The sequence below is a fragment of the Scyliorhinus torazame genome, chromosome 13, assembly GCF_047496885.1.
Source record: "Scyliorhinus torazame isolate Kashiwa2021f chromosome 13, sScyTor2.1, whole genome shotgun sequence".
In the NCBI taxonomy this organism is placed as follows: Eukaryota; Metazoa; Chordata; class Chondrichthyes; order Carcharhiniformes; family Scyliorhinidae; genus Scyliorhinus; species Scyliorhinus torazame.
The window spans coordinates 18,973,217-18,987,676 of NC_092719.1; the positions used below are offsets into that span (position 1 = coordinate 18,973,217).

The following is a 14,460-nucleotide window of genomic DNA, read 5'->3' on the forward strand; positions in this document are numbered from 1 at the left end:
AGCTTGACCACGGAGCCGCACGTGACATACTACCAATTGGTGGTGGGGGACGAACTAAGCAGCATGGAGCTCCAAGCTGGGGCCACCACTCTTAGAATCACATACCCGCGTGGACGCCCGTCAGCCCCGGTCCCTCCCACCCCCCCCCCCCCCCCCCCCCACCCCGCGCATGCTCGGTGACTACACAGCCCAGCCTTGCACTGCCCCGCCCCCTCAAACGCTGCAACCAATCAGGGATTGCCCGTGACCGGCATTCTTAAAAGCCGGTCGCAGCCGTTGGGATTTCTTCTCGCAATTGGGAATGCCACAACCTATCTCTCCACGACCCGCCCGCAACCCTGAGTTTGAAAAACTCTGTTAGGTCTTATCTGGAGCACTGCATCCAGTTCTGAGCACCTTACGTGAGGAAGGATGTGAAGGCATTGTGGAGAGTACGAAGAAGATTCACAAGAATGATTCCAGGGATAAAGACCTGTATCTATGAGGATAGATTGGAGAGGTTGCTACTGTTTCCTTGAAGAAAATAAGGCTGAGAGGACACTTAATATTCAAGGTCCTCGGGGATACGAACAGGGTAAATAGTGAGAAACATTTCTCTCTGGAGAGCATCAAGAACTAGAGGGCACAGATTCAAAATAATTGGCAAAAGGAGTAAAAGCGATGTGAGGATAAACATTTTCACCCAGAGGGTGGTTGGAATCGAGCACAAACTTCCTGAGAGGGTGGTGGATACAGGTTTGATCGAGGTATTCAAAAGGGAATTGGATTGCTATCTGAAAACATCTGCACTGTAAATGTATAACTGTGATCTCAAATGGGTCACTTTGGGCTGGATTTTATGCTCCCCGCTGGTGGGCTTCAAGGTGTGGGGGCATTTAAAATCCCAATTAACAGTCGGCTCGCAGGTTGGCCACATGTATTCACACATGGGGCATTGTCCTTTACAGACTGAAGGAGCATGTCCACGCCTTGCATCTTTTTCCTCTAAACAAAAACGGGGGGGACAGCCATTCTGCAGTTCATTCCCCACGGTGATGGCTGTGCCAACTAGAGTCCACTTGCTAACTAATCAGCACTCTCTTCTCATGCAGTATAAATTGTTGTTTCCTTTACTTGGTAATCTTGCAATCTGATGAGTGCAAGACAAAAAAGCTTAGACAGCATGTCCCTTTTCCTCAGCAATCCTCGAGTATTTACCCATATCAACACGTCTTATAAAGTTATGAGGTTGATTTCCCGGGCCATGCTAGGGTCAAGACTGGCAGCAGCGAGGGCCTTGAAAATACTGGTGGTGACTGGCAAGCTACTTTCCTTGCACCACCTATTTTTGTAGAGGTGGGTTCAGTGGCAGCAAGGCTACCTGACTCCAACTATTTTGATGGCAATCAATTAAACTCGATCAAATAAACTAAAGGACAAAGTAAAAGGGGCAGGCCCTTAAAGGGATACTGCCTTAAACAAATTGCAAATGATGCTTAAAACATCAAACCAGAATGTGATTAAAATGGTCAATAAAGCCCCCAGAGCCTGTGAAGCCCACCCAGCAAGGAAGGCCTCGATGGCACCCATGGACTTTGCACACTCCCTCTCCAGGAATACCCAGCCGCAAATGTAGCTATGGTCGAGGGGCAGACAGTCGAGTGGAACGACCCCTCTTGGTTGCCCGCTGCTGGACCTGTTTATGGCAAGTTTGGCCAGGCCCAGGAGTTCATGAGGAGGTCCTCCTCCCTCGCCACACTGGGTGCCCATAGATCAGGAGCGTGGGATTGAAGTGCAAACAAAAATGTAATAAAATATTTTTCAAAAAACTAAAAAGAGGGTGTAGTTTATGACAACTTATATACTCATGGTCCACTGGCTCCACATGGCTGCAAAAAAAGGCCGGCATCTTGGGAGTCTGTGAACTGATGCAATCTATGCTTGTATGGAACCTGCCTCAATGCAACAGGTAGCCAATTTGGGCTGTATTAAGGTCAATTAAAGTAGGATTTTCCAGTTGGTACCCAGTTTCTCATCCTAGCAAGGGTCTGTTTAGGTGTCTGAAGACTCGCAGCAGGCTGAGGAATTCACATTCTAGGCAAGTCAAAAGCCCCTTTCTGCTTGCCTAGGTGTGCGTGCAGCCACAGGCCACCCTGAAGAGGGATTCCCCCACAGCAGTAGCCAGGCTGCTGTAGTGTTTTTAATTAAAGATTTTAAAACATTTGGAGAGAGGCACTTCTATTTTGAAGCATGCTCTCTGTTACTTACCGTTACAACCTGCTCTTAAGCTGGAAGGCCTCTGATTGGCCCTCCAGCTTCAATAGCCTGTCCGCCACCCTTAACTAGGCAGCGAACCTGATCACTAAAATAGGGGACACTCTTGTGAAAATCCCTGACAGTGACTGTTTCCCCCAGGAGGGATTCTATTCCCGAGTTCTGTCCCTATCCTTGGAGTAAAAATCTAGCCCAATGAGTCATTTCAGCACAGAAGGAGGCCCTACCGCCCATCAAGTCTATGCTATCGTGCTGCAGCGAAATTCAGTTCTAGGCAAGAATTGAAGCTGCTAAAGTAGCCATGGCCTTCTGCTGCCTCTGCTTGACAGGAAATCAACTTATTGGAGTAACTTCCTATTGGACATAAGCTCCAGGTTAAGATACGTCCCAATGTAATTTTCTGCATATCATATATAGAATACATTGATAATATTGATTGGATGTGATGCATATGAATGTGGCTCTTTTTGTTTGTTCTTGGGATATGAGTGGTGCTGGCAAGGCTGCATTTATTACTGGTCCCTATCTTCTCTGAGAAGGTGGTGATAGGTCTTCTGGGAAATTGATAGAATCCAGTATCAGGACATTTCATAGAATCGTAAAATCATGGAATTTACAGTGCAGAAGGAGGCCATTCGGCCCATCGAATTTGCACCGGCTCTTGGAAAGAGCATCCTACCCAAGCCCACAACTCCACCTAGCCCCATAACCCAGTAATCCCACCCAACCGTTTTGGACACTAAGGGCAATTTAGCATGGCCAATCCACCTAACCTGCACATCTTTGGACTGTGGGAGGAAACTGGAGCACCCGGAGGAAACCCACGCAGAAACTGGGAGAGCGTGCAGACTCCGCACAGACAGTGACCCAAGCCGGGAATCAAACCTGGGACCCTGGAGCTGTGAAGCAATTGTGCTAACCACTATGCTACCGCGCTGTCCGAATGTCATTTGGAATGTCAAAATGCTATCCATTAGTCAGCATGGATTTATGAATGGTAATTCATGTTTGACTAATTTGCTAGAGTTCTTCGAAGATGTAACATGCCAAGTTGGAAACAATTTGCAAACGCCACGCGAGGTCCCCGAAAACTGAGAGGATACGCGACATATGCCATCAGGAAGTCGACCCATCAGGGGTGGAGCATCGGGAGAGTGCTTCAGGTGACATCGCACTCAGCGATTATGCAGATTTTGAGGGGGCGGAGCATCTGAAAAATAGCACCCCCCCCCCCCCCCGATTTTGACGTAAAAACAGATTCTACGGTCAATTGCCGAACGCGATTTTGGCGTCGGCAATTTGAGAATCCAGCCCTAAGTGTTGATGCCAGCGCAGCATTCGTGGATTTCCATGACAGCAAAACTGGCGTCGCACTTGGACCAATTCAGCGACCGTTGCGGGGCTAGCACCGGCGTCACTTGGAACACAATCGATTCCATTGAGAAACGGTGCAGGATTCGCCGGTTCAGCGATTGACACTCAGGAGGCTGACGAGCTGCAGCCGTGTATACATACTTCACTCCTCACACACACACCATCTCAGCCAACAAGGTGACAGCAAGACTCGCGGCACCACGCTTCACCGACGCCAAGCTGGAGACCCTCCTGGACGCGGTGGAGGAGAGGCGGTTGACCCTGTACTCCAGCCCGGAATGGAGATTGCCAGCCACCGCCATTTGCCGTGCCTGGACGCAGGTGGCAAAGGTGGTGAGCGCCACCAGTAACACCATCCGGACCGCCCAGCAGTGCCGGAAAACACTGCACGACCTCCTCAGGGCAGCCAGGGTGCGGATGCCCCTGGCACTAACCCCATTCCACACACCCCGGTCATCCCAGGGATTCGATGACACCGTGTGATGGAATGGCCAGCTCGCATACAGGGATCACCCAGGTGGACAGTGGTGCTATCGGGAAGGAATCAGCCGCTGTCAAACCAGGCGGAGCACCAGAGCTCATCGCAGAGCGGGTTGTCATCATTCCCCATTCCATGGACCAGTGTTAGTGCCAACCCAGAGCCCACACCCCATAGTGCAGCAGGTATGTATCACGGGGGTGTGTATGTATGTGTGGCTGCGGGTGGGGGAGAGGGGTGGGATAGGGTGTCCATGCCCCTGGCTAGTCCCCCCTCCAAGTCAGTGAACCAGGAGATGATTTGAGCGTCCCTTACGCATTGGCCCAGGCGCACATGTCATGCGGCCTCCCATGCCTGCCCGGGCCCCATGTCCTCCCCTCCCCTGCATTCTCCTTGTTGGAAGAGGCCTGGTATTCAGCCTCCTCCTTCTCCAGAACGTTGCCCTCTGCTGAGCAATGTTGTGGAGAACGCAGCAGGCCACTATGATAGGGGCGACCCTTTTAGCATCAAAACGGAGGGCCCCTCTAGAGCAGTCCAGTCATCTGAACCTCATCTTCAGGAGGCTGAAGCACTGCTTGGGCGTCATTGTAGCGGGTCTCCGGTGGTGGTCACTGGGGTGCGCAGCAAGCTGGCTGCCTTGCAGGTTGCTGCAATGGCGGTCCGTGCCTGGGCACCACCCCAGTCCCGTGGGGGGTTCACCCTGGCCACTCTGCAATTCCGCCCCCCCCTCACCCCAGAGAGTCCAGTCAGTGTGTGGCCCGGCAGCCCACGGTCGCACCTGTGTGTCCTTTCTCCCCTCTCTGTCCCTCATCAGCCACAAAGCCAGTTTCCCGATTTTAAAAAACCGAAGTGAACCGCACCGCTGGGAATTCAGCCCATCAGACGTGGAGAATCACCGAGGTCCCAGAGACTACCGGGTCAGGTCTGCTAATAGCATGCAAACGGTGTTTACTGTATGTGTGTTCTGCACCGCATAGACACCGCTGTTGAGGTGACAAAGGATTGTGATTTGGCGTCAAATCAGCGCCCGCCGCGGTTTCAGCATTGGAACCGATTCTCCGCCCAAACGCGTTTCCCAATTACGGCTTCAGTCAGCGGAGAATCTCGCCCAGTATATCTGGGTTTCCAGAAGGCATTTGATAAGGTGCCGTACAGAAGGTTAATACACAAAGTTACATCACAAGGTATGGGGTAATTTATTAGCTGGATAGATGACTGGCTGATGGACAGAAGACAGAGAATCGGAATAAATGGGTCTTTTTCCGGATGGCTAGATCTAACTAGTGGGGTGCCACAGGGTTTCGTCCTTGGGCTCCAACTGTTTACAATCTATATGGATACAGGATAGAAGGTTCTACAGCCAAATTTGCAGATGACACTAAAATAGGTGGGTCAGTAAGTTGCTAGCAGGAAATAAGAACCTTACAAATAGATAGAGATAGGTTAGGAGAGTGGGCAAAAATGGCAGACGGAGTTTAACGTGGATAAGTGAGAGGTCATCCACTTTGATCGGAAAAATGGAAATGTAACTTGGTGGGGACAGACTTCAGGGTGCTCCGGTACAGAGGGATCTGGGTATCCTCCTGCATGAGCCGCAGAAAACTAGAAAGCAGCTACAGCAGGTAATAAAGAAAGAAAATGGAATGTTGGCATTTATCGCTAAAGGAATAGAGTACAAAGGTAAGCAAGTGCTATTGCAACTGCACAAGGCATTGGTGAGACCGCACCTGGAGTATTGTGCACAGTTTTGGACCCCTTATTTAAGGAAAGATGTAGTGGCATTGGAGGCAGTTCTGAGGAGGTTCACTAGGTTGATTCCAGAGATGAGGGGTTTGTCTCATGAAGAGAAATTGAGCAGTGTAGGCCTATGCTCTCAAGAATTTAGAAGAATGAGGGGAGATCAAATTGAGGTATATAAGATGATAAAAGGTATGGATAAACTAGACATGGAGCAGATGCTTCCTCTAGAATGAGAGGTCATGAAAATGAAATGAAAATGAAAATGGCTTATTGTCACAAGTAGGCTTCAAATGAAGTTACTGTGAAAAGCCCCAAATCGCCACATTCCGGCACCTGTTCGGGGGGGTGACTGTTGACCCTTGCCTAGTCCTAACCAGGTGATGCACTCAGCACATGGTGAATGTCTGTGTTTCAGGCTGTGAGCTCTGTGCTCCGAGCTGGCTGCTACTAGAATGAGCGGGAACTCTCCTGTCCCCTGTCTTTATAGTGCATGTGCTCTCACTGGTGATTGGCTGCGGTGTTGTGTATGCTAATTGGTCTCACTGCATGTCCATCTGTGTCTCTGTGTGTCTGCACCATAATATACTGGTGTATATTATGACAGCTGGTACGGGAATTGAACCGTGCTGCTGGCCTGCCTTGGTCTGCTTTCACAGCCAGAGATTTAGCCTTATGCTAAACCAGCCCCTACCAGTCATAGTCTCAGGATAAGGGGTAGCAAATGTAAAACAGAGATGAGGAGAAACTACTTCTCCCAAAGAGTCATGAATCTGTGGAATTTGCTACCCAGAGTGCAGTAAATGCTGGGACAGTGAGTAAGTTTAAGGAGTTAGACAGATATTTAATTGGTAATGGGTTACAGAGAATGGGCAGGACAGTGGAGTTGAGGCCATGATGAGTTCCGCCATGATCGTATTGAATGGTGGAGCAGGCTCGAGAGGCTAAATTGCCTTCTCCTGCTCCTAGTTTTTATGTTCTAAGAAAGAACTATTCTGTCTAATTCCACCTTCCAGCTCTTGGTCTGCAGCCTGTCGGTAACAGCACCTCAAACACAAATCTGGTGTTCTTGATTAAAAGGGGATTTCTTGATTAATAAGGGGATCAGGGGTTATGGGGATGAGGAACATATCAGCCATGATCGAATGGCAGAGCAGACTCAATGGGCCGAATGTCCTAATTCTGCTCCTATACCTTCGGGCCTTCTCCTCAAACAAAATCAGTGTGTGGGGATATGATGTGCCACAGTGGTCTTAGGTGATATTCCAGGATCCTGTCCCAGTGATGGTGGAGGAATGGTGATGACGTATGTTAGAAGATGGTGTGTGCCTTGGAGATGTTGCTGTCCCCATGATATTGCCCTTAATGGCAGTAGAGGCCAGAGAGACGTGTTTAGTCAACTTTAAGCAGGTAGCAAAATACTTTTATAGAAAAGAGTAAACTTTCTGTGCACACACTGATAAAAAGGCATAACTCGCCCATCACCATACATTTCAGGAAATCATGCTGGGATGTGCACAAGGAGCAACGGTGCAAAGGCTCAGATTTCACACAGAATATTTTTATTTTGTTTTCTTAATGTTTTTTTACATTAAAGATAGACTGAACAGCCTTGCCTTATTGGGGGAGAATGGTACTAATAGTTTATACATAAGCTAAGAAGAATAATTCTGCCTCTCTTGATGGCACAGCATTATGAAATTATGAATTATGAAAAATATATTTACATCCACTCTTTCTTTCCCAGGTTCTGGCAATCAATAAATATAATCCTCCAGCTGAAGTGGTAGCTGCCAGCGATCACATGACCCATATAATGTATGGTTTTCAGCAGCACCAGAAGATCTATGACAGGTACATATAATGTCCTTGACTGAAAATGTATTCTTCACCTGTAGAGGGTGCTTAAACATTGCAAAATCTTATGCCTGAGGGCAGGAATTTGAAGTTGTCTGAACTTGTAATGCTTTTGCTGATTGGAATACCTTCTCCACTTTCATTTGGTGCCCCATTTTGTTTTTATGAAGCATTTTGGATTATTACATTTTGGTGAATTGTTCTCAATGAATGTAACAAGGCTTTTGAACAAGTCTGATTTGTCTGATTCAGCATTGTTGAGGACCTTGGACGTGATCTAACGCAAAGGTTTTTAAGTGTCATTTGCAGCAATGTTTGAAAGGCTGCCCTGATCTTTAAGTGGGCTTGAGGATACCCCACAAACCCCACCCATGGGCAATGTCGCATGCCCACACACATGGGCATTACCCTACTGCGGAGTCGCTGAGGGCCCCCCCATTTTCAGGCCTTCCCCCAACCTTCTGGAGGCCCCTTCATACTCGTCCTGCACCTCCCCTACCCTTCATACCCACCCCCATCCATCTCCACTACTCTTCATACCCCCCATCCACCCTCCTTTTATGGGTATGGCCCTGCTCAGACCCTGATCCTTCGCCGTGCCACCATGGCACCCTGGCAATGTTCCTGCTGGCTTTGCAGTGTCAGCCTGAAACATTGGCAGTGCCAGGGCAGTAGTGCCAAGGTGCCAGCTTGTCAGTGCCAAGGTGCCCGTATTCAACAGGGAGGGCCAGGGGCTATCCTACCCTCTCCCTGACCTCCCATGGACCGGGAAACCCCCGGATGGCATTTCCTGAACGATGCCGGGCTGGGGTTTCCGTGGGAGATGGGTAGATGCCGGTAGCTGGTAGATCCCGGGTCAGCACGCCTAAGTGGGTTTTAAACTTACTTAGGTGTGTGAGGTTTGGTCCCACCCATTGTGGGCGGGATCCTGATTGCAACGCCTCGCGAGACCTGGGTAGATCTTGCGAGGTGTACTGGTTGTGGGGACTCCCGCGGGTGGCCTCTCCCGGCATCTACTGGTCATGTCGCCCTCCCATTCAAGCGCAACGCAGCCGGACGATTACGGTCCTTGTGGACTTCCTGACGATGAGTGTCGACTTTAACATTTCATTGCCTGATCTGAGTTTCTCAGCACAACGATTTATTTCCCAACATTTTACATTCCACCGATGTTGTGATTGGCATCTCTTCAAGGTTGTATATTTTAATTATTGGAGAATCATTTAAGGAACAGAAGATTAATTTAGATGTGCCATGGACCTTCTTTATCTGTATATATCTTGCCATTAGCCTTTTATTGAGTGCCTTACTATCATAAACCCTTCCGGCTATTTCAGAAAGAAAAATAAAATTGTGTTCTAATATCTGCTTTCGTGCTGTTGGGACATCCAGCATTTTTCAAGTGCAGTCACTGTTTAAATATGAGGAAAGCGGCAGCCAATTTGCACACAGCAAGATCCCACAGTGAGGAATGACCAGATAGCCAACATTGTCAAAGAAAAAACAGATTTGTGCTAAGAACTAGTCAGGGTATATATTCTCGCTCATTATTGCCAAATTGAAGTCAAGTCCCGAATTTCCATAGGATTTCTGGTGCACTTCTGCCTGAAGTCCACTTGGAGTACAGTGGGAGGATTGGGCAGATGTATGTAAATTATATTCAAATGAGGGGACTATGGCCTCTGTCATCTGCAGCCCGAGAGTAGAAATGGGGGGAATGGGGTCAGGGTTTTTAAAAAGATTAATCAACAATATTTGTTTGATTATTCCCAGCATTTGTATCACTATGATTGGGTGATGTGCAGGAGACAAGAACTGGAGGAGGCCATTCAGTCAACTCCCCCCACCCCCAGCCTGTTTCACTGTTCAGTTGGATAATGGCTCATTTGTTTCGGAACTCCATTCTGACGTGGTTCTGTAACCCCTGTGACATTATACAAATGTACAGCATGTAAAGAGTTAATGTTATGTTAAGCCTAGCCACTAGAGGGAGCTATGGGACAGTGCTATATATTGCAGAGGCTCTTGGACTTCTGGGGGGGATTAGGTTGGATCTCTAGGAGATTCAATTCATAGTGTATTGCAGAGTTAGTTGAAATATAATAGTTATAGTTAATAATGAATGAAAATTGTTTATTGTCACAAGTAGGCTTCAAATGAAGATACTGTGAAAAGCCCCTAGTTGCCACATTCCAGCGTCTGTTCGGGGAGGCTGGTATGGGAATTGAACCATACTGCTGGCCTGCCTTGGTCAGCTTTCAAAGCCAGCGACTTAGCCCTGTGCTAAACAGCCCCTGATATAGATATAGATAGTGTTAATGAGTGTAGTTTAATTTTTATATATATGTTAGCTATTTGGATAAGTGTCAAACTCATATTTAGTCGTGTTAAAATAAAGTTAGTTTAGTTCTTTAAAAAGAGCTTGTGTATCTTTGTGATCACTACGTCTACCATCCTGGAAAACCCTCACAAAGATCACCACGAACCCTACCAAAAAAACTGTAAACTCCTTTAGAAATTTTGAACTGACCATTCTGCAACACATTTTGCATATTTGCTGCCTGAGCAAGGTAGTTTTCTATACAATGTCACGGTGGTATTAGAAATATTGATTTTTGAGTGATGCATATAATTTGGTGACGATTAGCCAACAGCTATTTTCCCCTCGGTATTCTTGATTCCAAGCGTTTCTCCCTCTCGAGAGATCATCCACAGCAGTGAAGGCATATTTATAGTACATGCCTTAGCCCAAACCACCTTAACTACTGTCTGAAGCTATAGAAAGAGAACAACTGATTTATTCGTTCTTCATTCCATTGCTTTTTATTCTCCCAAGTTCTCATCAGACAATCCATTCAAAGATGAGCAGTTTAGCCTTCTTTGCAAAATAGCTGCTTTTCCCAGCTGCACACAATTACCAGTGCCTCAAATGCACAGTAAAAAATGCATTTTTAACCTCTGACTGATCTGTCAACTGTTATATATTGCCCAAATGTTTTATGGCTCTTAATTCGAGATTTACTTGGTCCTCAACCATTTCTCAGGTTATTTATTATTTATTTAGCAAATGAAAATCCCTGAAGGCAAGCGCTAGCCTCCTCATTTGCCGAGTTTAGGGTGATTAGTCTGCCACTTAGCCTGTAGAGGGGACATTCCTCAGAAATGTGCAGCATTGTTTGTGTCTTTCCACAAGTGCATAAAGAGTTTGTACTGAAGTCCCAGTGGTGAAGGTTGACTGCACAGGGGCTCTGGCCTATCCTGAACCTATTTAGCAGGGACTACTCTCACCATGGTAGTTCAAAGCCTACCATTCAACAGATGGGTTTTGTCATAAGGAACTGCTTCGTAACTTCCTGTGTTTCCCGTACCTTGATCTAAAGGACTTTAAAAAAAAAACATTTTTTTGAGATGTGGGCATTGCTGGCTGGGCCAACATTTATTGTCGATTCCTTAAAGCCCTCCATTTCAGAGGGCATTTGAGAGCCAACCATATCTAGACCTAACCAGGTAAGGATGGCAGATTTTCTTTCCTAAAGGACATTAATGAATGGATTGGGTTTTTATGACAATCAACAATGGTTTCAAGGTCATCATTACACTTGCATTGAGCCCAGTGGTAGTTAGTTGGCCTGTGTTTGCAAACTGTTGGAAGCATTCTTGATAGCTTTAAGAGCAGACCAGTGTTCCATAGTGTGCCAGTGTTCCATAGTGTATTGTAAGCAGCTGTGAAATGGAGTACCATTATGCCTGTCTTCAGGTTGTTTTGGAGGCTATTCTCAATGTAGATGGTGAGTGCCAGAACATCTAACTTGTTGGTCACATATTCAAGTGCCTTTTAGAGGTTTACTTCTTAGTTTCTCCTCAAGTATAACTGCAGTATTACCTCTGTTGTTTATTCCAAACTTTCTTCACTGCATGATATGTAAACTGGAGGAAACCCTGTCTCAAGTCAATTTCGACTGTGATTTTGGTTGAAACTGAGTTTCGCCAAATTGGCTGCAGGTCACCAAAAGGCCCATCAATTCATCTCCGTAGCCAAACTCCTCTTCTGTTCAGAGTGAAAACCACCTTGCTAAATGGATGGTGAGCCTCACACCTCCATTTCAGGTGTGGTATGTATCGATTGACATTTCAAAATTAATTACATGCAATGCTGATACATCAGTCTGTCTCATATGCGGCTAATGTTGAATTACCGCGGCAAAAATGTTAAGACTCATCATCAACAAAGTACTTCAGAATGCAATGGTGTGTGTGATTGATTCCATTTTCAACCGGTACTTTGAAAAACTGACATTTTCTGACTGGCGTGGGTAAGCAGAAATCACAAAATTGAGTGGCTGCTGATCGTATTCATTTGGATTGACTGCAATCACTATGGTGCTAACAGCCAAACCAGCAGGATCTGGCCCTGATGCGTGGACCTGACAATCTCCCTAGAGACCCTCGCGTCAAGAACCAGTTGCTGAGCCATTGTTGTCATTTGCTGCAGGAAACCTGCAGTGGCCAGCAGCATAGGGTTGGCATTGTCAACAAACCGTTAGCAATTTTACCAACACACACAAAAACATTTTGTCTCCATCACTTTCCATCCTAGCATTTACTCTTTTTATCCGTGACAAATCAATGTGCTGTCCACAGAGGTCTGAAAGAATTGTGTGATGCATTGATCAGCTTCACGAACAATGTAATTGTCTTTCCTACTAACATATAGCAAAAATGTGGCATTGTTACCCAATATCACTGCACTGCAGCATTTGCTCAAGTACAAGAGCTCCTTGATGGCGACCAGCTTACTCCTCTGAAAACTGGCTGAATCCAATTAACTAATTAACAAGCTGCAGCTGCAAGTAGAGCCTGAGTAAGCTCTGTTTAAAGCTGGTTTAAAACTTGCCTTCTAACCCAAACAGCAACTTTTACATTAATTTACTAAATAACAGAAAGACAAGGTTTGGATAAAAATGAACACTTAATACCTCTCAGTTCCAGAACTCCCACTTTAGCACTTATATTCAGCCCAAAGTCAGCACTCCAGTGCAAACAAAGTCAGCACTGTAAGATTGTTCACTTTTATACTATCCATCTCCAGCCTCTGAAAACTGGCTTAATCCATTTAACTAATTAACAAGCTACAACTGCAAGTAGAGCCTCTGTTTAAAGCTGGTTTATAACTCTCACACTTCTAACCCAAACAGCAACTTTTAAGTTAATTTACTAAATACATTAAATACTAGACTTTAGATAAACATTAACCCTTTATATCCCTGTCACCGAACCATCACTTTAGGACTCAATTGCAGCCCAAAGTCAGCACTCCAGTGCAAACCAAGTCAGTACTGTAAGATTGTCCACCTTTCTAACTCTAGCCTCTGAAAACTGGTTTTATCCAATTAACTAATTAACAAGCTGCAGCTGGGAAGTAGAGCCTGTTTAAAGCTGGTTTAAAACTCACCTTCTTCTAACCCAATCAGCAACTTTTAAGTTAATTTACTAAATAATAGAAAGACTAGACTTGAGATAAAAATGAACTTGTAATATCCCACAGTCACCAAACTCCCACTTTAGCACTCTAATGCAGCCCAAAGTCAGCACTCCAGTACAAAAAATGTCAGCACTGTAAGATTGTCCACTTTTATACTGTCTAACCCCAGCCTCTAAAAACTGGCTTAATCCAATTAACGAATTGACAACCTGCAGCTTAAGTAGAGCCTGGGTAAACTCTGTTTAAAGCTGGTTTAAAACTCCCCTTCCTCTAACCCAAACAGCAACTTTTAAGTTAATTTACTGAATAAAAGAAAGACTAGACTTTTGTTAAAAATGAACCCTTAATATCCCTCAGTCACCGAATTGCCCACTTTGGCACTCTAATGCAGCCCAAAGTCAGCACTGCAGTGCAAAAAACGAGATACTTTTTTAAAAATCTCACTATGGCTGGCATCTAAAATGTTTCTGTGCATTTCCCAGGCTAAATGTGGGTCAAAATTCTCCATTTGGGAGACTAAGCGTGCGATTCTCCCCCAAAAATTCTAATTTCATTTGTGGTGGGTTTTTCAGGATTTTCCCCTCGGCTCTGCCGGTGATTTCCCCACCGCTATTCAATGACACTTAGTTACGTTTTAGGCCTTGGGGAGTTTCTCACCAGTTTAGCCCACACTTAGATTTTTTTTGGCCTTCGGGAGCTGGCATTTTGAAAGGGCACCCCGATCTATAAGTGAGCTTGTGGGTCCCCCACATCCCTCACCTTTGGCAATCTCACCCCCACCCACATGGGCACTACCCCACACCTCCCAAGTGAGGACACCCCGCTATGGGGTCCCTGCGGGTCTCCCCTCTTCAGGACCTCCCCCACAATCCCCTTATAGCATCCCACCCTTACCCTCCAACCTCCCAGAGGCCCCTATTTACACCCCACTCTTCAAACCTCCCCCCTTCACCCTCCTTTCATGAGCATAGCCCCCCTCTCTCCCTGACCTTTGGCAGTGCCACCCTGGCACTCAGGCACCCTTGCACTGCCACCCTGGCATCTGCACAGTGCTCCTGCCAGCTTGGCAGTGCCACCAGGGCACTTTGGCCGTGCCAGGGTGGCAGTACCAAGGCGTCAGCTGGGCAGTCCCATGGTGCCCATGTTCCAGGTGGAGGGTCAGGGAGCCACCCTGCACATACCCTGAGCACCCAGGGGTCTCCGACAGGCCGGGAGACCCCCTGAGTGCCATTCCATCTGGTCCACATTTTTGTGGACCAGTGCTGAACGGCGCCCGGCT

At 46.7% G+C, this 14,460-nt stretch overlaps 1 protein-coding gene across 2 annotated transcripts in view; it reads left to right on the plus strand.

Annotated features, from left to right (window-relative positions):
• lrguk (leucine-rich repeats and guanylate kinase domain containing) overlaps positions 1-14,460 on the plus strand; it is a 192,487-nt gene that overhangs the window by 61,470 nt on the left and 116,557 nt on the right. For both annotated transcript variants that reach the window (XM_072471117.1, XM_072471118.1), the window contains one exon: positions 7,590-7,696. In XM_072471117.1, coding sequence (XP_072327218.1) covers positions 7,590-7,696 — 107 coding nt within the window. The remainder of the gene's footprint in view (positions 1-7,589; positions 7,697-14,460) is intronic.